Consider the following 22,163-nt stretch of genomic DNA (forward strand, 5'->3'; position numbering starts at 1 on the left):
TCTGTAAGTTAAAACCGCCGTAAAAAATTAAAACGCTGGTAACTAAGAACATATCTCCAACAAATATAATGAGCAGAAGTTTAGTGTTACTAAGTCGTAAGAAACTCTCTTGAATGAAAGAAAAAATTCTAATGCCCCACTAAATAGGCAAAGGCCGTGAACAGACCACTCACAAAGGAAGAAGTAGAAATGATGAATGAAAAGTCCGATCTCATGCTAATCAAAGAAATGCAAATCAAAATAATGAAATACCAGTTTTACCTGATTTGCAAATATTAAAAAGCAACGCACGGTAATAATCATTTCTGGTGATGGTGTAGTGAGATAGTAATACTCAGTATATTAATGTAAATTTATAATCTTTTTAGAAAGCAGAGTGGTATTTTGTCAAGAGCGCTAAAAGTAGTTTCCATCACTTGAACTATTATTTGCACTTCATGAAATATAATTTAAGGAATTAATCAGAAAAGTACTCAGAAATACATATTTAAGGATATTAATTGCAGCATTATTTATAATAGCACAAAAATGGGCAACAGCCTAAATATTGTATAGTAAGAGGAGTGATGCTTAAATGGTAGTCCATCTGTGTGATGAATAATGTGTAGCCATTAAAAAACCATCATAGCAAAAAAAAATGTAATGGCATAGGAAAATTGTGATTACAACCTAATTATAAGGAACAGGATACAAAAACTGAATATGGTTTGTGATCCTATTTTTTTTTTTTAAGATTTTATTTATTTATTTATTTATTTGAGAGAGGGAGAGTATGAGGGGGAGAGGTCAGAGGGAGAAACAGACTCACCACTGAGCAGGCAGCCCGATGTGGGGGACCATCCCAGGACCCCAGGATCACAGCCCCTGCTGAACGCAGTGGCTTAACGAGCTGAGCTGCCCAGTCATCCCTGTGATCCTATTTAAAAGTACGTTTGCGGGGTGCCTGGCTGGCTCAGTCGGTGGAGCGCGCGCCTTGATCTCAGGCTTGTGAGTTCAAACCCCATGTGGGGTGCAGCGATGAGTTAAAATAAAATAAAAGTGTGCGTGTATGTGCACACACTATCCATAAACGGGCTAAAGAAAAATACCATACTACGTTAAAAGGATTACCAGTTTCATTTTTATAGTTCATTTTCCAAATCTTCCAACATGAACACATGTTACCTTTAGAGTCGGGTTTTTAAAAGTTATTTTAAAATTGAGCAGTTCCTCTACTGTGGATTTTCAGCATTTCACCAGCAAAATCCCACGTGCATATTGCTTCCACCCTCACCATCTGCCTTCAGTTCGAAGCAGTTACACAGTTTGATGTTTAGCATTTTCCAATATTAGGAGCAGTACTAAGTTATCCCCTCAGTCTGGTTTATCCTTACTCAGCCCCTCCGTGGTGATGGGCATATGCTTCTGCGTTCTACCTAACTTCACCTGGAGACACATGCGTCTGCCGCAGAGCCGCCCAGAATCTGCATGAAGATCAGAATGCTTTTTTATGACATGTGTTGTTAAATAAAAATGGGGGGTTTTTTGGGGGGGGGAGGGGTGATCTGGGTTAATTGCTGTTGGAAAACATTACAAAACTGTTTAGCAGAACTCCTCCATTTTCTAGTTAAGAAGATGTTAATTAGAAAGATCCTAAGGAAAATGGGCCTGTGCCAAGATTGGAAAAATTGTAAATCCTCTGGCCTGTAACAGAGGAAAGGGTTTTGTCCTGCTGTAGCTTCATAGCATAAAATGCAAAAGCTTACCTCTCACTTAGGCATTATCTCAGCCATTTTCCACCTGAGAGCCCATTTTTAATAGGAGGTTTTTAAATCATTCTGTGAAATTATGAGCTATTATAACATTTAAATTTTCTTTTAAAATTATAAGTTGATTAAATTAATAACCAAGTGCGGATGTTGTTATTATGTTTATTTTATGTCTCCGTGAAGTCGAGCCAGCAAGGCCTACTCCATTTCCCTTGGGAAACTAGTCAGGTCCAATGTTGGCCAGCGTTCACTGATGACATAAATGAGAGGCATGACGCTACTCCCGTCATCCTGCTCCACTAAAACCATCATCTCCCAGTGGTCAGATCAGTGATTTCTTTGTAAAATATTATTATTCGGCCTGAGCTCTATAGAGGATTTAATATCAGGAACCATTTCCTACCTCTTGGTAATTTCTATTCCATTACTTTGTCTAATTCTTTCTTCAATATTCCTCCTTCCCATTGGCTCCTTTCTGTGCCCTCATCCATTTTAACTATTGGAATCTCCTTGTGTTACATCCTTTGTCACCCTTTTACCTGTGACAAGCAGTCCTTTCCCAAGACCTGGTACTTCACGCATGTGCTGATTTTTCCTCCAGTTCTATCCTGGGCCTGGACATTTCGTCTGAACACAGATGCATATTTCTATTTGCCGGAGCTTTCTCCATCTGAACATGTCCCAGCAGCACCTCAGCTCCAACTGTTACTCAGTAGGCAAGCTGATGATCACCAGTTCTGTTCATTCTCACTTTTAGCAAAGTCATTGTACCTGGCCACCCAGCATCTTGCATGCCACCCTCCGTGCTAACTCTTAGTTTCCCTCTGAAATTTGTTTGACCTCTGGTGCTTCGTCCTGGCCCCAGCCCCTGGTTCAGGGCATCTGCAACGGAGTAAGGACCAGGTTCCCTCTTTTGACCTGCTCTCACTGCCTGTGTCTACCTCAATCACATTTCTCTTTGTTGAAATGTTTTTTGTGTGTTTTTTTTAAATACATAAATGTAATTATATCTTTAAAGCAACATTCATCGTTTGTCCTGACATACATGAGTGTAGTGGTACCCACGTGTGATCCCAGATCAGCAGCTCCAGGAACAAGTTATAAATACAGAGTCCAAGGAGCCAACCCATACTTACTAATTAAGTAATTCCGGGGGTGGTGCCCAGTGATCTGTGGTCTGATTCTCAAGGTGATTTTGATACACTCTACGGTTGAGAATTATAGTTCTGTGAATTCTGAAGCCTCACTGCACATTCGAATCACCTGCAGAGCTTAAAAAAATACCAGGTCCCAGACCAATTAAATCAGAAACTCCATGTATCTGACCTGGCATCAGTATATATCTTTTTTAAAAGCTCCCCAGGGGATTTTTGATACTTAGTACAGTTAGAGAACAACTTAATCTGTAAAATTCACTGGCTTTAGCAGAATCTAAAGCAGTGTTTTTCAAACTTACATGCACATCAGAATCACCTGGAAAGCTTTAAAAATAATCTTGCCCCAACCAAGGTCCCCATTCTGATTTAATTGGACTGAGGTGTGCCTTGGTCGTTGAGGTTTTTCGTTTGTTTTACTATCCCCTGGACTATTTTAATGTGAATCCAGGGTTAAGAACCACTGTTCTGAAGTTAGGATTCTGAAACTCTAGTGTGCCCAAGAATCGCCTGGAGTACTCGACAAAAATAGGGACTCCAGGGTTCCCACCAGGTGCAGAATCACCTGGAATACTGTCTTAAAGGATAGTCGCACCTGGCCAGCAGGTCTTTCTAGTTTGATGTTCATTCATTCTTTGTGCTTCCCACCATTCACCACCCTGCCCTGCCTTAATTCCTACAGCTTTGCTTCCATGACATCAAATGACTTGGCAGTCCTTAAATGTGCCTTGCTTAAATCATTGGGGGAAAACGTAGATTGTTAAGGCCAATAAATGGTCTTGAATCTGCTGATTAGTCATTTAGAAAAGAAATAAACTGGACTGCTGTCTCCATCCATACACCAAATAAATCCCGTGTAGATACAGAAAAAACTTAATTAACAAGAAACCATAAAAGTACTAGAAGAAAGCATGGCTGCATTGAGGAAAGAATTTGGAAGTGGGGAAGGCCTAAAACAAGGTACAAGACCTAAAGTCATAAAGGACAATGGTTGATATAAATTTGGTTAAACAAAAATTTCTCCTTGGAAAAATAACATAACCAACATAAAAAGATAAGAACAAATGGAACATCTTCAGTGCATTGACAGAATTGCCTCAGTGTAAAAATACAAAAACAGAACAAATCAATTAAAAAAAAATAAAAAAGACCTAACGATTCGGAAGAAGAAAGTTTGAGCCAGGTAGTCTGTAGAGAATGAAACAGAGTTAACATATTTTAAAAAATCCTCAGGATCACTCACACTCCAGATTGGCCAGTGGCAGCTTTAAGAGCAAGGGAACTTATTTACAGGGCAGCCTTGAGGGGCCTCCAGGGAAGCAGGTCTGTGCCTCATGACCAGAATCTTACAAGTTTACAGAGAAGACTTAACTGGGTTCAGTTATGTATTTAGCCCAGCTCTCTTTTAAGGCTCCGTCCTTGGAAGACCTTCACCTATGAGAACGGTGAGCAGGGTACACATTCCATGGACCAGGGAGGGGTTCTGCAGCCTCCGATTACCTGGGTCCCTTCCAGATCAAGTGGAGGTCACATCCTCTGAGTGACCTCCTCCAGAAAGTATTTACAGTATCTACTGAATCTTCAAAGCATTGACATCAGTCTAATATCCATTAATAGGAAACGAAGTAAATTATGGCATACTGGAATTTTATTTGATGCATACTGGAATTTTATTTGATGATAAAGATGATGACAGATTTCGGTGTGGTGGTACAGAAAGATATAGATAGATTATGAAGAAAAAAAGCAAATTTAAAACTATACATACACAAATAAATGGCATGGTATTCTTTTGGGATTTTTTTTTTTTTATTCATAGTTCATGCTTGCACATCTATATGTATTTCTGGATAGATCCATACCCTATTGAAAGAGGTTGCACCTGAAGAGTAGAATTGGGGATTGGGATGTGGGCACAGGAGACCAGAGCCTGCTGCCTTACATGATGCGTGAGCTCATAGTAAATGTCTGAATGAATCAGTGAATGGAAGTCAGACTTTGGGAGAAATTTTTAGTCTTTATTGTGTCCCTTCTTGAACCATTTGTATTTTTTTTTTTTTTTTACTGTGTCTGTGAAATTGCTTTTGTAGTAAAACTAAAGTAGGTAAAAATAGGCTCTTCTCTTTTGCTACTCTGTCCCTTTGCTTGTTCAGTTTTCTCTGCTTCAAAAGTCTCCTTTCCTTTCAGTCTTTCATCTACCATTTTCCCTGGAGGTTCAGATCAGAGGTTGCCTCTGTGTGGCCATCCATCCCTCTTCTGAATTCATGGTTCCCTCGTTTTATTTATACTACATGAGTGCAGGATCTTATTATGTTCTGTTTCCATCTTTCTTCCTTGTCTAATGGGAGAAAGCATTGTGGTCAGGGATGGTCTGACTCATCTGACTTCCTCCAAAGGCTACCAAGAGTCTGTCTTATCGATATTTTCCTGTTGAACTCCTAGGCACTGGTCTGCCTTACTGTCACGCTTCACCCCTCACAGAAAGTGATTGGCCCTCAGGTATTCTAGAACACAGAGCTCTAGTCTCAAACACAGTCTCCAGAATTGCCAGTATTCCATTTCATCCATCATCACCGCCAACATCACTTGAAGGAAGCCACCAGTATCAACTATCTTATACTTAATGGATCTAATGACATACCCAGCGTATATTGGCTTACCTTCCCCAAGCTTTATGGAGACATTATTGATCATTAACATATGTGACATATACAACATGTTGGTTTGATGCACATATGCATTGTAAAATGACTGCCACAATAGGGTTAGTTCATACTGTCATCCCCTCACGTAATTATCATTTTATTTATTTATTTATTTGACAGACAGAGATCTCAAGTAGGCAGAGAGGCAGGCAGAGAGAGAGAGAGGAGGAAGCAGGCTCCCCACTGAGCAGAGAGCCCGATGCGGGGCTCAATCCCAGGACCCTGGAACCATGACCTGAGCCGAAGGCAGAGGCTTTAACCCACTGAGCCACCCAGGCACCCCCGTAATTATCATTCTTGTGTGTGTCGTGGCAGCATTTAAGATCTGTTCTCTAAACTTTCAAGTTTGTATTGCAATATGTAAGTTACAGTCACCTATACTTTACATTAAATTATCAGAACTCACCTTCTACATACAATGTATACCTTTTGAACAACATCTCACCATTTCCCCCAGTTGCTGGCAGCCACCATTCGACGCTCTGCTCTTATGAACTCAGGATTTTTAGACTCGACATATAAGTGAGAAAATACAGTATCTGTCTTTCTCTGGCTTATTTCACCTAGCATAAGACCCTCAAGTTCCATCTGTGTTATTGCAACAGACAGGGTATCATTTTTTATGATTGAATAATATTCTTTTATGTATATACCACAGTTGTCTCATTCATCAGGGGACACTTAGGTTGTTACCATATGTTGGTTGTTGTAAGTAAAGCTACAGTAAACATGGGGTGCAGAGATAGTGATTTCATTAGCTTTGGGTAAATACCTACAAGTAGTGATTTCATTATATTTGGAGAAGTACCCAAAGGTGGGATTTTTGTTTCATGTGATAATTCTATTTTTTATTTTTTGAGGAATCTTTGTCCTGTTTTCCATAGTGGCTGCATCAGTTTACATTCCCACCACTTATGCATGAAGGTTTCTTTTTCTCCACATCCTTGCCAACATTTGTGGTCTCTTGTCTTTTTGATAATAGTTATTCTGATTGATGTGAGGTGATATCATTATGATTTTGGTTTGTATTTCCCTGATCATTATGATTTTGGTTTGTATTTCTCTGATGATTAGTGATGTTAAGCATTTTTTTTTTCATTTCTCTCTTGATCATCTATACATCTTTTTTGGAAAAATGTCTAAGGTATTTGCACATTAAAAAAAATTTTTTTTGTTGTTTTTGTTATTGAATTGTATGAGCGTCTTATATATTACCAGATAGGTGGTTTGCAGATATTTTCTTCCATTTGAGAGGTTGCCTTTTCGTTGTGCTGTTTCTTTTGCTTTGTAGAAGTGTTTTAGAAAGTTTGATATAGTCTTAATTCTTTTTGATTTTGTTGATGTTGTGTCGTATTCCAAAAATTGTTGTCAAACTCCTGTCAAGAAGCTTTTCCCTGTTTTCTGCTAGCAGCTTTACAATGTCTGGTCTTGAAATTTAGTTACATAACTATTTGTCATATGATTTAATATGTGATTAAAATTTGTACCTGTTATGTACCTAATTTTTCTTTCAGAGGGCCGTAGATACCTAGTCATGCGGTTCAAGAAGAGTAGTCACAACTTTATTTCCTACCTCAGTGCCCCTGAACATACCTGAAGGGTTCAACACATTGTAATTAATAGTTGTGACTCCTGAAGTGAGTCATTTTCTAAAAGTTTGTATTTGTGCAGAGAATCTCAGGGTTGTGTGTGGTTTGAAATAAGCCCCCTCACCCCATCCATCATAATTTAGGATTGTATGCTAAAAATGCCATGGACACATGTATAGAACATACATAGAATAAGGACCTGAATTGGCACATCTCTGTCATGGAAAAGACCAAATCATGTTTGTTTGTTTTCTAAAATTTTTTAAAGATTTTTTTATTATCTTGAGAGAGAGAGAGAGAGCGTGCGCGCATACACATACCCCCGTGAGATGGGTGAGGGGCAGAAGGAGAGGGAAAGGCAGAATCTCAGGCAGACTCTGTGCTGAGCCTGGAGCCCCATCTCAAGCAGACTCTGTGCTGAGCCTGGAGCCCCACACAGGGCTCAGTCTTATGACCCTGAGATCATGACCTGACCTGAAACCAAGAGTCAGACGCTTAACCAACTAAGCCACCCAAGTGCCCCCAGTCCTGTTTTTTTGTAAGAAGGAATGATTGGAATGATTAGAGTGATGTTATTTTTTCTTCTGATAATGACATGTTGCCTTGAGGCCCCATGAATTGATTTTAACTGTCCTAATAATTTTTAAAATTCCGGTACTACATGAACCAAATACTGGGCATTCTGCCTATGAGAAAATGAAAGCAGGGAATACACAGTCTTAAGGCAAATATTTCACTCATATAATGTTAGGTGGTGATTGAAATGAAAACTGGTGTTTAACTTTGAATAATCAAAAGATTAAGACTTGATAGTAAAAGTGTAAGCAAGATTATGGTCAGTGGAGGTCCCTGGGTGGCTCAGTTGTTAAGCATCTGCCTTCAGCTCAGGTCATGGTCCCAGAGTCCTGCATCATGCTCCCTGCTCAGCAGGAAGCCTGCTTCTTCCTCTCCCACTCCCCCTGCTTGTGTTCCCTCTCTCACTGTGTCTCTCTCTGTCAAATAAATAAATTAAATCTTTAAAAGACAAAAAAAAAAAAAAAAGATTATGGTCAATGAGTTTTTTTTCTTATGTTTTCCTTTTACAGAGACTTTTAGTCTTAATTTAGGAATATAGGAGTGATACACAGCTAAGCTTGGGTGGGGTGTTACACCCTGTTTGAAAAAAGGGAAAAATTGTGGAAGTAACAAAGTCAGTATAGAGGAAATAATAGAGTGAGAATAATGAAGTGAAGGGTAGCAGTAGGACTGGGTAAAGGAAGTATATCATTTATTTGATTAACCTCAGAGAACACATGTGGGCAGGTGGGATTTCCAGCGGGTTCACATGGTAGGATGCTCTTTGTTTGGATTGATAAGGGAGGAATTTCAAGCATTAGTCCTATTTTGACAATACTTGGAGGTCACATGAAGTGAATTTGTAAAAGGAACATTGAACTTTTATTGTACCTGAGACAAGGAGGAAAGTTGCATTATAGAATGACATGGGGAAGTGAAAAAAAAAATCCAAACTTCCTGGTTAAGTGGTCTGAGGGACGAGTGGACGTTTCGAATTTGATTTATAGTATATAAGCAAATTCTAAGGTCATGCTTCTGAGTCCTGGCATATTACAATCACTTCATTTAAAAAGGGGCATGTTAGGGCCTGGATATCAGCATTTTTAAAGCTTCCCAAGTGATTCTCATATGCACTGCAGATGAGAACTGTTTATTGATATAAGGACATGAAAGAGAAGAGTGAAAGAAAAATATTAGAGCAAAGTCTCAGGGCCAGGGAATTTCCAACATCAGTATGGTTTATGGGAACTCAGAGTCACAATTCTGAATTGTTAGATACTTGGCACATAGCATATTATTTTATAATGAAGCAGTAGAATTGAATGTCTTTGATTCTTTTAAGTCTGAACCTGTTTCTGGAGTTACTCACTGAAAATGATTAGGTAACTATTAAAAGAAAAAATGTACGTATTTTGCTTCTTTCAGATAGAATACTGGTGTACCAGCAGCCAAAGGAACATTTAGTATTTGTTAAATGGGACCACCTTAAGTCGAAAATGTATTTTTTTAACTATGAAGAACTGAAAGGAAAAAGTAATAGAAATTTATATAATAGAGATACATTCAGATTTATATATAATAGAGATTACATTCAGATTATATTTAGCAAGGTATATGGATATGCACCATGTCATTTAAATACTTGCTCCTTGACTAGAAATTACTGAGCAGTTGAGGCAAACAATCTGAGAAGAACCAATTTCCTGATGGCACCCACCCTACTCTTCTAAGTAAAAAGGGATATTCTTTGTATCTAATTATGTTAAAGAATTGAGATCCCTTCGTGTATGACAGAAAAAGAAAATGTGCACTCTAGGTTACATTCTTTAACTTAGTCTTTTATCCTGATTCAGATACTAATTAATTATCTAAGATGAAGGAATGCATCAAGTTTCATAAAATTGCATGAAAGTTAGGAATATCTGTTACAGTGGCTATGTTATTAACTCCCCTTCCTTGACCTCACTAGTGCTACTCAGCAGCTTTAAACAAAGACTAAAAATAATCTCTTCTCTATTGTGGGGAGATGAATTACTGTAGATGGGAGGAAAATACACAACTAAAAATCAACTTTCTTCATCATTCTTGACATTCACCTGTCTTTACTCGGGATCACCTTGAGATGTGACATCAATTCAGAGTAATAAGGAAGGGTCAATGAAAAGCTAAAACATTCTCAAGAACCCATTATAACACATCTCCAAGGGATTCGTGTCAATGCCACAGCATTTCAAATAGAGTACACAAATTCCAGAGGACCAGCTTCATGAAATGGAGACAATAGGCATCATTGGGAGTCTTATGACATAGAAAATGACCTGTTATTGGATCTCTCTTTTACTCCCTACATGTTTTCCACCTCCAGCCTCATCAGTCATTCCTTAGAAAGCATTCTATGTCCATTTGTCAAGAGTCTGCTGTGACACAGTACATTCTCCATATGGTATTGTCATTGAGAGTTCATTTTTAGTAAGTAATTTTGATACATTTAAGAGCTTTGGCTTAAGAAAACTTCTTTTTCACATGAATTTGGATCCAGAATTGGTTTTGCAAGATGAGTCTAGAGCTGGATGATATCTAGAGTTAGCAGCCTCTATCAGATTTTTAGCTCTTTGGGTCTTGTTCACCACTTAATCTGTTGTAGTACGTAGCTCAAAGCTGTGAACAAAAAGATCTTAATACATAATTATTGGGTTTAAAAAGCCATATGTTTCTAGTTTTCTAAATCTTAGAGACTAGGTTGGGTACTGAGAATTCAAAATACACTTTGTGTGTATCTACATGTATAACTAAAGCTTATCCCCCCATCAAATATTTAGAAATAGCAATTAGAGGAAGAGAGAAAGGGAAGAGAGTACACGTTGTTAAATTCCATTTAGTTTACCTGTGGTGACACAGAGTGATTGAAGTTATCATTACTCAGTCTTCGATATTTAGCCTATAGAATTTTCCTTCTCTACAAACCCTTCACTAGCACTCTTGAGTGGTTTGAGTGTCTGACTCAGATCAGGATTATTCAGTCTGTTAGGTATTTAAAAATGTGAGCAGAAAAATGTTACCTGCTCTCAAGTACAGTAACAACTATAACAGAATTTTTACATAATTAATATAAATGTTACATGAGAACTGCAACTAATATAACATTATTATATATAATTGCATATAAAGTGGCATATGAGTACATTTTGATATATTTGAAATTATTTGATATGGTGTCTCTGTAAGTGAAAGAGCCTAATCCACCCAGATAATGGAGTTATGTTCTTAGTTCTGTCTCACACTCCCAAACCCTATCCTCCCCTTGGTCTTCCCTGTCTCAGTTAATGTCACAATCTTACTCATTGGCTTAGTCTTAGAATCCAGGAGTCCTCTTAGTTTCTTCTCTTTCCCTTATCATTCCACTCAGTCCAGTTTTCAGCCAATCCTATTCGTTCTAGTGCCAGAAAGTACCTGAGATCTTAAGTCACCCCACCCAGAGTATTATTCCTTAGCTTGTCTGAGCTTGTAGCCTCCTAACCGATCTCCCTGCTTCTGCTCACACACCTGCTTACAGCCCATAGGCCACAGAACACCAGAAGGATCTTTCTAAAATGTAAGTCAAATCTTATTGTCCTCTACATGGTGTGGAGGATTGATAAATATTTGTTGAATGAACGAATCAGATGATAGTAGTGGTCTTGGCTGCTGGAAGGATCAGTAAGCAATGAGGGACAGGGAAAACCAAAACAAGAACTGAAAGGAAAAAGTTCAGAGAGCCCAAATTTTATGACAGTTTTGGTTCATTGTCTGTAATCTTGTATTTACTTGAAAACCCAAGCAGATGAGCCTACTTCTGCTCATTGGCTTGCTCTAGACCCCTCACAGCCTACCCAGAGACAATTCCACAGAAGGCCAATCAAGGTTTTTCTGTGTCCACTTAGACTCTAAGCAGCTGCCCAGCTTTAATTAATATTCCACAGTCGTATCTGGAGAGGAGCCAGTTGCTGAGACAGCGTCTAAGTGAAAGGAAGACTTAACTTTTCTTGTATTAGCTGGATCTGTTAGGGTAGAGTCAAAAGGGTCAGGTGTTGGGAACTACTGTCTTTGCAAGCTCACTCAGCCTGAGGTTCCTGCCTAACTGTTCCCGTGCCCATCTTCTCTGCTGAAATTCATCTTGGAAGGAGATGCTAGGTTTGACACTTGCAGATTTGGTCTTAAACTCTAAAGCAATGGCAGTATGTTACTCAGAGTCTCCTACAAAGCGACAGGAACCATGGTATTGATTGTTACAGCGTAAAACGCCACAAGTCATTTAAGCTGATCGTCAAGTAATGACAATAAGGATTCAAATGGGGGGCTTACTCTTTGATCCACCAGGAGTTTCAGATGGCAATTATCATTATTTCTTGGATTCCCTCAGTCCTGATAGAAAATCAAGGCAACCAGAAACTATCATTTTGTGAACAGATAGCTATTAAAAGCACATTAATAATCTGTGGTGGGTACAGCATATGCCTTTTTAAAAGATTTGCAGCTTGTTTCTCTGTGGTAAAGACACAGGACTTCTCCAACCTAATTACAAAGCAATCAAACAATTTAATTAATCTGGAAATCACTTTCTAAACCATAACTGCCTTGAAAATGAGGCACCCTGTGCAGAGCCATGAGGTAAAGTCCCATTTTGTTATATTGCTTGTGTAATGGTTGTGCTAGTCCTCCCCCCACCCCACCCCCGGGACCCTAGCATTAATTACCTACCAAATGCCTGACCACTGCTAAGGTTTGCTTTACCAGGTCAAAAACATCAGCAGTGATAACAGCGGTCTATGAAGTGTCCTAGCACTCAAAGGTCCAAGAGCCAGCAAATCCCTGGGAGCAGCAGGATTTGAGTTATAAGCAAGGACTGCACATATGGGCAGAGAATTAACTGGCACCGGTTTTCATTGGAAAGTCTCTCAGGTATTGCTTTGCAGATGGGTGGATGAATTCAGAGAGCAGTGCTGTGAGGAGTGAAGGTCATGTATAGGACTCTGGTTTCAGTCCGTCTTGCTTTCTCATCCTGGAGGCTTGCTGGGCATGTCCACAGCAGCCTGGCCCTCATTTCTTAAGAATACATATATAAGGTGTGCTTTTTAATTTAATCTGTTCTAAATGAATGGTATTTTCTTCACTGTATAATAAAAGTATGTCTCTCAGGCCTCAGAGACTGAGTAGGTAACATAGATATCAATTTTTCTTTCAAATAAGATCACAGACTTCAAAGATTGACTCCCAGAACTGCCTGGGTGTCTTAGGTGGTTAAGTGTCTGACTCTTGATTTCTGCTCAGGTCATGATCTCAAGGGTCCTGGGTCCTGCTGGACGTAGAGCCTGCTTAAGATTCTCTCTCTCTCTTTTCTCTCTCTCTCTTTCTCTCTCTCTCGCTCGCTCGCTGTTGCTCTCACTCTCCCTCTGTCCCATCCTCTCTAAAATCAAAACACAACAAAAACAGAAACGAAGATTAACTCCCACCCATCTAATCTCCTAATCTTTTTACCTCTCCCTAAGAAATATGGAGGAATATTCTATAATAACACAAAAATCTACAGACTCATCCAAATTTTTCCTGTCTTATCACAATCACTCCACTTCTCTCTCAAAATTTCCAAATGTTGGTCGCTTGTAACCTGGAATATTTTCATCACTTCATTTCTACTGCATCACTAATTATGCTTGGTTTGCTCACAAAGATGTTTTTTCTGTTGGCCCTTCATGTCCTAATCTACGCTCCTAAACTTCCCTTCTTTGGCCACTCATCTGTCCACCCAACACATTCATGCCAGATTAAAATCTCTAGCATCTTTCTCTTGCCTGCTGATGTCTCGTAAGGCCCTCCCCTGGTTAATACCAGTAAATATAGTTCACAGCTCATTGGCTATACCAGTCTGAATCTTCTGCTGCCAGAGTATCTATCCCTACTGTATCATCCTGCTCTGTTTGGGGGTTTCTGTCCCCTTCCTGAGGTTCTTCCATTCTTCTGTTGAGCTTGCCCAGCTGTCCTCAGGTTAAGCTATAATCTCTTGTCTGTAATGAATTATCAGGTATTCTAGTTCAGGCCACCACCATTTTCTCTAATATCCCACTCCATTTAAGAACCTTTGTGATAGGCAGGGGTGAAGGGGAGGGGTGTGCATGTGTACGCACATTGACATTTAAACCTGGCTTTAGATCTGCCATGAAACAGGAAGAAAGATCTGTTAGGAACAAGATTATGCAGATGGCCCTATAGTCTTGAAGCTAAAAATGTGGGAATTTGGGTTTGATTTTATAGCAATGTGGGAGTGGATGAGAAACATTTTTAATCGATGGGCTTAGAAAGGTAGCACAAAATGGAGAGGCAAAAACCCAAAGATTAGAAATGGTTAATGGTAGCGTTGGGTTTTTTTTGTTTGTTTGTTTGTTTGGTTTTTGTTTTTTTTTTTTTTTTCATTAAGAGCAGAATTAAATTAACCTACCTCTATATATCTTTGTCTCAGCCTGTTCATCTTCAAAGGGATCAGTTGCCGTGTATTATAAGATGTTACATGGCTTCCTGGGGACCAGTCATTAAAATCTCTAAAAGTGAAAAGGGTTTTAAGTTAACTCCTTGTTTCTCCCTTCTTCAGAGTGTTGAAAATAAGTAGTAAGCTCTCTCTAGTTCTAGTTGATCTCATCATAATCTCCAGATACGGTGTTCACTTTACAGAAGAACCTGGAGCTAAGAATTTGGTGTTAAGTTTCGTGGATCTTATTATTTATTCTCAGTGAATTCGGTAGCAGGAATTACTAAACTGATCATACCTTGGCTTCCAACAATCAATTCTTCTGTTTTTCCTGATAACTTACTGGTAGTTTGCTCTATATGGGATGTGAGCAAAGTGAACACTTTTTCCAAATAAACCAAATCCACACTAAGATTTCTGGCATTAGATTCATCTCCCTTTCAGAAACAAGAATTTTTAGCTATCTTGAATTTTTCAAGATCTTTTAAGGCTACAAAGAGTGATATGTAAGCTAAGATGGGAAAAGGCAGGGTGGTGGGAACGAAGGCTGTTGGGAAAAGTTGATGGAACTTAATTTAGCTGTGTAGATAGATGGACAAAAAGAGTCCTGGATTACTGGATGGCAAAAGCAGAATCAATTTCTCCAGGGGCCCGAGGAACAACAGATGCAAAAACATGATAAATTTCATTACAAAAGAGAGAAAAGTTCTTCTAGATTCTCTGTCCATAAAGAAACAGGCTTTTCAGTGCTTCCTAGTCAAATGGCTTTAATTGTGCTGTCTATCATAAAGTTAATGGCATCTTTTGACAGCATCTCTATAAAATTTGCAACCTTAAGTTAATCGAAAAATTTCAGTACAGATGTAACCAGCCCAGAAGTCCTCAAGGTAACACTAAACGTATCTCCTTAATGGGTTGGTCTCTTCTTATTTGTACGCAGGTGATGCATTGTTTGCAGCTAGGTACTGCATTCTTGTATTCCTCACACCTTACCACACACCTTACCACAGTTGTCACTTCCGTTTCTGAAATCAGTAATGTGGGAACTGGCTGGCTGGTAGGGTTTAAACACAGCTTCCTGATTTATTCTCCATGTTTCAAGACAGTCTAAGGCTAGCCTGCAACCTTTCCTCACCTCCTTCTTTAAACCAGCTACATAAAGTTCCCTCCGGTCGTCAGATAATTCTGCCAATCTAATTAAACATGCAGAGGGAAGCCGGGTGGTCTAGGCTGTCCTGAGCTGCCCCTCACCAGCTGCCTACCACGCATTCTCAATGACCAGCAGCAGGTTGGGTGTTCTGATGGAGGAAGTAACAAGCCCCCAAGGAGCTGTGCTCTTTGCAGCGAGCGGTCTGTGCTCACCCGCCTCCGTGGGATGCAAGGAAAACACTCTCTGAGAAAAAAAGCCTTTGTGGGGTGGTGGCTTTGAACGTCTGCCTGGCCAATCACAACCCAGATGCTTCGAACCGGGGTGGGGGGGAGGTGTTGAAGAAAATAGTGTTAGGGGCTAGATCTGGGTCATTGGAGAAATAGGTCCTAATGACTGGGTTCTTCCCAGTATTTTATGATGCATACTGACATTTCCGCTTTTAAAAAACATGGATTCTGGAATACAAGGATTTATTTTTGAGAACTCAGACATGTACTTGGTTTCCATAAATAAAAAAATCCTGAGGCTGCTTCCCAAAATAGAAAGCCCCACCCCCACCACCAGGTGAAGCATAGACCTCCACAACTATCCTGTCACTTCAAATGTTAACATCTGGAAGACTGAGAAGCAAGATATTTATATATACATTATTCTTTAGGACTGAAATGTTTAGGTTATTAATCCCTGGGAGACTGCTGCTTGGTGATGGATGGATGTGCTTATTCATATATCTTGCAACCTCAGAACACTGTGCTGGGACTCAAGCCCGTTCCCTCACTCTCCCTCCCCGCCACTCCCAGCCCCCGCTCCGAGGAAAACTGAAGCATTTTTGAAGAGATGAATGTGGGATGAGAATGTACAGAAACGCATTACTAGAAAGAAGACGATCCTGGATGTGGATAATGTTACAAAAATAAAATCATGTTATGATTTTTTTCCCTCTTTCTCTTTACAGGAAACAGCCCTCAAGATAGTCCAAGAAATTTCTCCCCCAGTGCCTCAGCCCATTTCTCATTTGCACGGAGGTAAGGACTTTCTGTGGGCCAAATAGTCAAGTGTTATGTCGAGAATCGTGTCTCCTGAATCCCCTCTTCCTCATGCCCGCCTGTTCCCCTGCCTTCTGCCTATGAGATCCCGCGTATTAATATATGGCCTCTGAAGCTCCCTGCCCAAAGATAGCTTCAGACTGCCACCCAACTTTGTTGAAAACACTCGTGCTTTAACAGTTTAATAATGATTTCTGACTCAGGTTAGAGTTCCATGTACCTCTCTTGGTCCTTCCCTAGATGCTGGGCTCCCAGTGAGGGCGAGAGATGATGGTTTCCTTTTTTCTCTCTTAACATGTGAGACTCTCACATATTGTTATTTTGTATATTTAGTCCAACAGGGAAGAGATTGCCCTGTTTTTAAAATTATTCTTGAATAAAGGGATAAAGATCAGGCTTATTAATGTTTTCTTATCTTACTTATACCATTATGTGTGTGTGTGTGTGTGTGTGTGTGTGTGTGTGTGTGTACAAGCATTGCCTTGTACATGCTTGAGGTTCAGCAGATTTTTACGGAACTATCCGAGCTTATGTTACAAGGACTTGACTCATCTCTGTGTCCTGATGCAACTGTTATTGTTGTTATTGAAATACTTTTTTTTTTTTTAAATGACCTTCTTGAGATCAGAGGGTATGAACTCTAAGATGCGTCTTTACTTGAGAGCATGAAGCCACCAATTTGTGATCCCTTTGAGATAAAGCCACGCATGGACTATAGGATAGTTTATGTTTTCTGTTCATAGCTTAGTTAGAATTTGATACCAAGTGCTGAAGATACATGTGTTCTATCTGGGTCATTGAGCCACAAGGAAGTCTTGTTGTGAATTAGGAGGATCATAGGCCTGTGCCATAACGTGAAATCTTGTAGGTTCTGGATCTTCTTCTGTGACTTCTCCAAGTGAGAGGAGTCTACACAGCCACATTTTCTGTGTTCTATATGTGGGATCAGTGTACATCTCCCTGTCTGATTCCAACCTTCACCCTCCTGGGTTCTGTCACCCCTCTCATACACCCTGGCCCCTCCTGCTCTGGGAAAAACAGAAAACAACCGACCTTCAGCCAGGTTGCTGAATATTCAGGGTAAATTCATTTATGGTTGACATGTCCAGCATACTTGCTCATTTTCCTCAGACACCTAACTATATCAGGAAGTGGATTAACATAGCACTTAATAAAGACATATGTGTAGGTTAAAAAAAAAAAATAGATTTGTTTTAACACGTGTTCCTGACCAGCGAAACCTGCAGTGTCCCCACTGCCGTTTGTCAGCACATAACGTACTTACATTACTACATCCAAAGAAGAGGACCTGTTGGCACTATTTCCCAAATTCTCTGTAACTGATATCCCTTGTAAGTATTACACATCCCCCACCATATGGCAGGTGCCTGTGTGTGGAAAGTACCTATTCTCCATCATGGGCAGGACACCAGAACCATAAGACAGGCTCTCTAAGGAGCTTGAGACCCCCCACCCCTGACTTTTTCCCCAGTTCAACTTCTCTTCTTTTAGGAACTTGTTCTAAGCACTATAAAAAAAAGGTGAAAATTACTGGTCCCACAAAGCCTATGTTCACCCAGTAGATACTAATTCATGATAGTGCTACTCATCTAAGTGGAAATGAAAATCTTACAAAAATGGATGAACAAGAACCCACCATAGTCTTTAAAACACACCTCTTAAAAGAATGTGTTTAATTACTTTAAGTAATAAGAAAAATGCAAATTCCATTATAGTGTGCATTTAAACATGACAGAAATCATAGTCTCTTAATCCTGCCAGATTTACAAAAATGAAGAGAATCTGATAATTAAGTGGGTGACTGGAGGATAGATGAATCTCGTTTCCCTGCTATTTAAAAAGGTACACAACCCCCAGGCATGTTAATTTTTGACAAATAAACCATAAACCATGACAGAAGATTATCACAGGAGACCTGTAGTTCATTTTGCATGAATTTCCAGATGGAACTCCCTCCACACTCTTCAAAAAATATTAATTTAGATTGGGGCATGAGTGATCATCTTTTTAAACTTTTATTCAAGTAAACAGAACCCTGCATTTGCTATAAAAACTAAAATTGATGTGTTTTTATTTAACATCTGGTATCTCTCTCCTCCTTTCTAAAGTTCATTTTTATTCAGGAAACATGGAAAGACCACTCATGGGTCTCCATTCCATTCCATTCCGGTGTGCATTTTTGAGACTTTAAGAAGTAATATCATTCTGAGACTCTCACATGTTTTTATTTTGTATATTTAGTCCAACAGAGAAGAGATTGCCCTGTTTTTAAAATTATTCTTGAGTGAAAGGATAAAGATCAGGCTTATTAATGTTTTCTTATCTTACTTATACCATTATGTGTGGGGTGTGTATGTGTATAAACATATACCTTACATATACCAGTATGTGATAATACGCCCCCCACTAGACATCCCCTGTAATGGAATAGTTTAATTTCAGACTGGAAAATAGGATGGCACTCACTTGCTATCTAATACATCCATAAGAGTAAAATTATCAAGCTAATTTTTTACTAATGAGTTAAAAAGGATGAAAATGAGCATTATAGCATAATAAGTTTCATCAGGAGCAAAGAAGCATATTTTTACTTTCCTAAGAACTGTGATACAGATTTACAGTCTGATAACAGAATTAACATTTTTTTCTTTGGCTTAAGATGGAGGCAATAACATTGTACTGCCATTCCCAAAAGTTGATGGAGTTGACCCATTACATACTGCTTTTACTTACATTGGAAACACAGAGCCCTGACTGCATGCCATGGGTGTTTCCTAGTGCCTCATTGTTCCTTACCAGGGTAAATCTCAGAATATATTTCCACAAGCAAATTACTAGAACAGACTTAGCTGCTGAGTTCAGGTCACTGGACACTGGTTGAGCACCTGGCATAGTTCAACTTGTTCCAGTATCAATCAGAATATAAAAGACGTCATGCCAGGTGACTGTTACAACTAAACAAATCAATCTTCTTCCTCTTTCTACAATTATAAGATCCAGGTTGATACTGGGACTCTCCACTTTTTCTTTGTTATATACAGTATTAATATAATATTTTTCAGTAGTGTTGAAATGATGTTTTTTGCAAAGTCTTTTGTATTCTGTGTTCCCATCAGATGTTTTTCTCTTCGTTCCTTCTCACTTAGTTTAACACTGAGAGATTTCCACCCCATCCCACCCCCCAAAAAAAATCAATTCAGAAAAGCCTTATTGCTTTGGCTGCAATGTAGTCTGTCTTCCAGTAATATTTTATTGGTAGCTTCTGCAAAGAAAAGACAACATTGTTAGCAGGATCTAAATTGCACTTGTGTGATAGCTTTCTTGGGAAAAAAAGGGCATGCTCTCTCTTAAGTACAGTATATAGCATGTATAATAACTTCTGATATGCGGTCGTCATGGTAATGAAAATGCAATGGTCCTTTGTGCTCCATTTGAGTAAATAGACACCAAGAACTTGGGGAACTTCATGAGACATAAATTATTTCTGGTCCATGGCTGCACTTTCTTGTTTAAACATCTTTTAGTTGGGTGTTTTCCAGAGTAAGCAAATGTAATTTATGTTTCAAAACTAACTAAGAATGTGTCTTTCCTTGGAATTGTTCATTCATGTGAAATATATTCATTGATACCTGAGGGAAAGGAGAATTAATGAATCACAAAACAAAGTCACGATGGGGGAAATCGTGCCTGCGTTCTTTCCAGAGACTAGTTTCTGATAATTGCTATTAAATGGACTGAATAATCCTTTTAAAAATCATATCCTCCACCCTTTTTTTTTTTAACTTCTAAAAATTGGAGGTGTTTAAAATGTAAAGTACAGCATGGATTTTTAAGTCTTCAATAAGTAGCCAAATAAAATAAAACTAACCTGTGTCCAGTTAATTGATGTCTTTAGAAACATGTTCTTATGATTATTTTATCCATAAATCTTTAACATTTTTAATTGTTTAAAAATATTTTTAAAGAACATATGACTTAATTGTTCCCGTTCCTTATGACTGGCATATTTACATATATTTTGTTTTGCTTCTTTTTTTAAAAAACAAACTTGATCCAATTGTACTCCAATCATGGTCACAGAAATGACAGGTAAATTTTACTCAAATTTTAACATTGTAGTATTTCTGTGATTTGTCCACTTGAATTTCTCCATTTTGTCTTTGTGGACCATTTGCATTTATTGGAGGCAACATCCAAGGTAGCCTGTGATTATATTTTCCTTTGACTGTAATTTAGTCTCAAATATCAGGTTTTTTACATAAACATCTAATTGTGACATTTCTCAAATTCAAGTCTAATGCTGTTGAATCCCCTGACCTCAACTTCCTATGAATGTATCTGTGGTAAATTTGGCCCCCTCTTGTCTCTCGCATAGTAAGTGAGTACAGTCGTAAATTATAAGAAGTCTATATAGGATAGACTACATCTAAATAATGCAGTATAGGCCTTTATGATGTGTGTTTTTCCTGTTTTTCCCTTGGCAAATACACATCTATTTGTTTTCACAGGGGTATATGATGTTGAAATCACAGTCTTACTTAAAACAGGATAAATAATAATGACTCTGGAACACCCAAGGGTTCAGAAAGTTTGCTTTCTGGTCCCTGCAACAGTATTGTCTCTATTATTTCATTCAATCATCTGAGACCCTTTTAAAGACCCTAACTCATAACCAGAATCTACCCCGGAAGCTACCCTTTGACCATTTGGAGAGAAAATCGCTCTCTTCAAGGACTCCTGACAGTTTTGCCTCTATGACTGGAACAGACACTTGTACTCTTCTCATTAGGTTCTGTGACTAGTAGAAAATTTTCTTTCTGCCCCTGCTGTTCTGGGCCGGAGCGGGGCTACCTACTCACAACTCTGCAAGGGACTTTTGTTGTAACACTTGAAACCAGGTCCTGTCAGAAGATAGTAAGTCTTAGAGATTCTGACCGTAAGGTCAGTCACTATTTTAGTGTGAAAGTTTTTTGCTACTTAAGACTTGAACCAGCCCTGAGCCCCACTAATCCCCTCCCTAGGTGTGAGGTGGAAGACAGTTCCCTTGAAAATAAGTGGAGAGTTTTTAGGATGTTATCGAAGTCCCCACAGGCTCTTAGACCTTGCTGGAATTCAGGCCCTTCCAGAGACCCGTGACCTCAGTGATCAGCCTCCAGACACAAGTTTTTTTTCCTCCTCCCTTTCTGTTTTTATTCATTTGAATCTGCTGAGTCTGACCATTGTAATTATCCCCAGTATTCATTTTGTCAAAGTGTGTTAGTGAGAGATCAATAATATGGATCAACCCATTCACTTTCTACTTGTTTGGCTATATCGATTCAGTTTAAATAAAAGCCAACCTGCTGTATAATGTTTGTTTACTCTGGCCCGTGCTGAACATTTCCACATCTTCACTGACCGTATTTGTATCATTTGTTTGATACAAATGCTCGGTTTCCCTGGGGCCCCCCTGTAACAGTGCTCCAGTGTTGGCCAAAGTTAATCTCCCTCTCTCAATAGGACTGATGGACGCCGCTGGTCCTTGGCTTCTCTCCCCTCCTCTGGCTATGGGACAAACACGCCCAGCTCCACAGTCTCTGTAAGTACTGAATTGTTCTCCTCTTCCTCACAATCACACGGCTCCCTGGCATAGCACGTGTTTTCTCTGGGTGTTTCCTGGTAGGAAGGAGGAGATAAATTTGGCATGTCTGTCACTC

At 39.1% G+C, this 22,163-nt stretch overlaps 1 protein-coding gene across 4 annotated transcripts in view; it reads left to right on the top strand.

Moving 5' to 3' along the window:
* LOC111156870 (microtubule associated serine/threonine kinase family member 4) overlaps positions 1 to 22,163 on the top strand; it is a 555,459-nt gene that overhangs the window by 459,750 nt on the left and 73,546 nt on the right. For all 4 annotated transcript variants that reach the window (XM_022517982.1, XM_022517984.1, XM_022517985.1 and 1 more), the window contains 2 exons: positions 16,356 to 16,425; positions 21,967 to 22,045. In XM_022517982.1, the coding sequence (XP_022373690.1) occupies positions 16,356 to 16,425; positions 21,967 to 22,045 (149 nt within the window). The remainder of the gene's footprint in view (positions 1 to 16,355; positions 16,426 to 21,966; positions 22,046 to 22,163) is intronic.

Source organism: Enhydra lutris, unplaced genomic scaffold, assembly GCF_002288905.1.
Source record: "Enhydra lutris kenyoni isolate GAN:26980312 unplaced genomic scaffold, ASM228890v2 scaffoldscaffold50, whole genome shotgun sequence".
Classification (NCBI taxonomy): domain Eukaryota; kingdom Metazoa; phylum Chordata; class Mammalia; order Carnivora; family Mustelidae; genus Enhydra; species Enhydra lutris.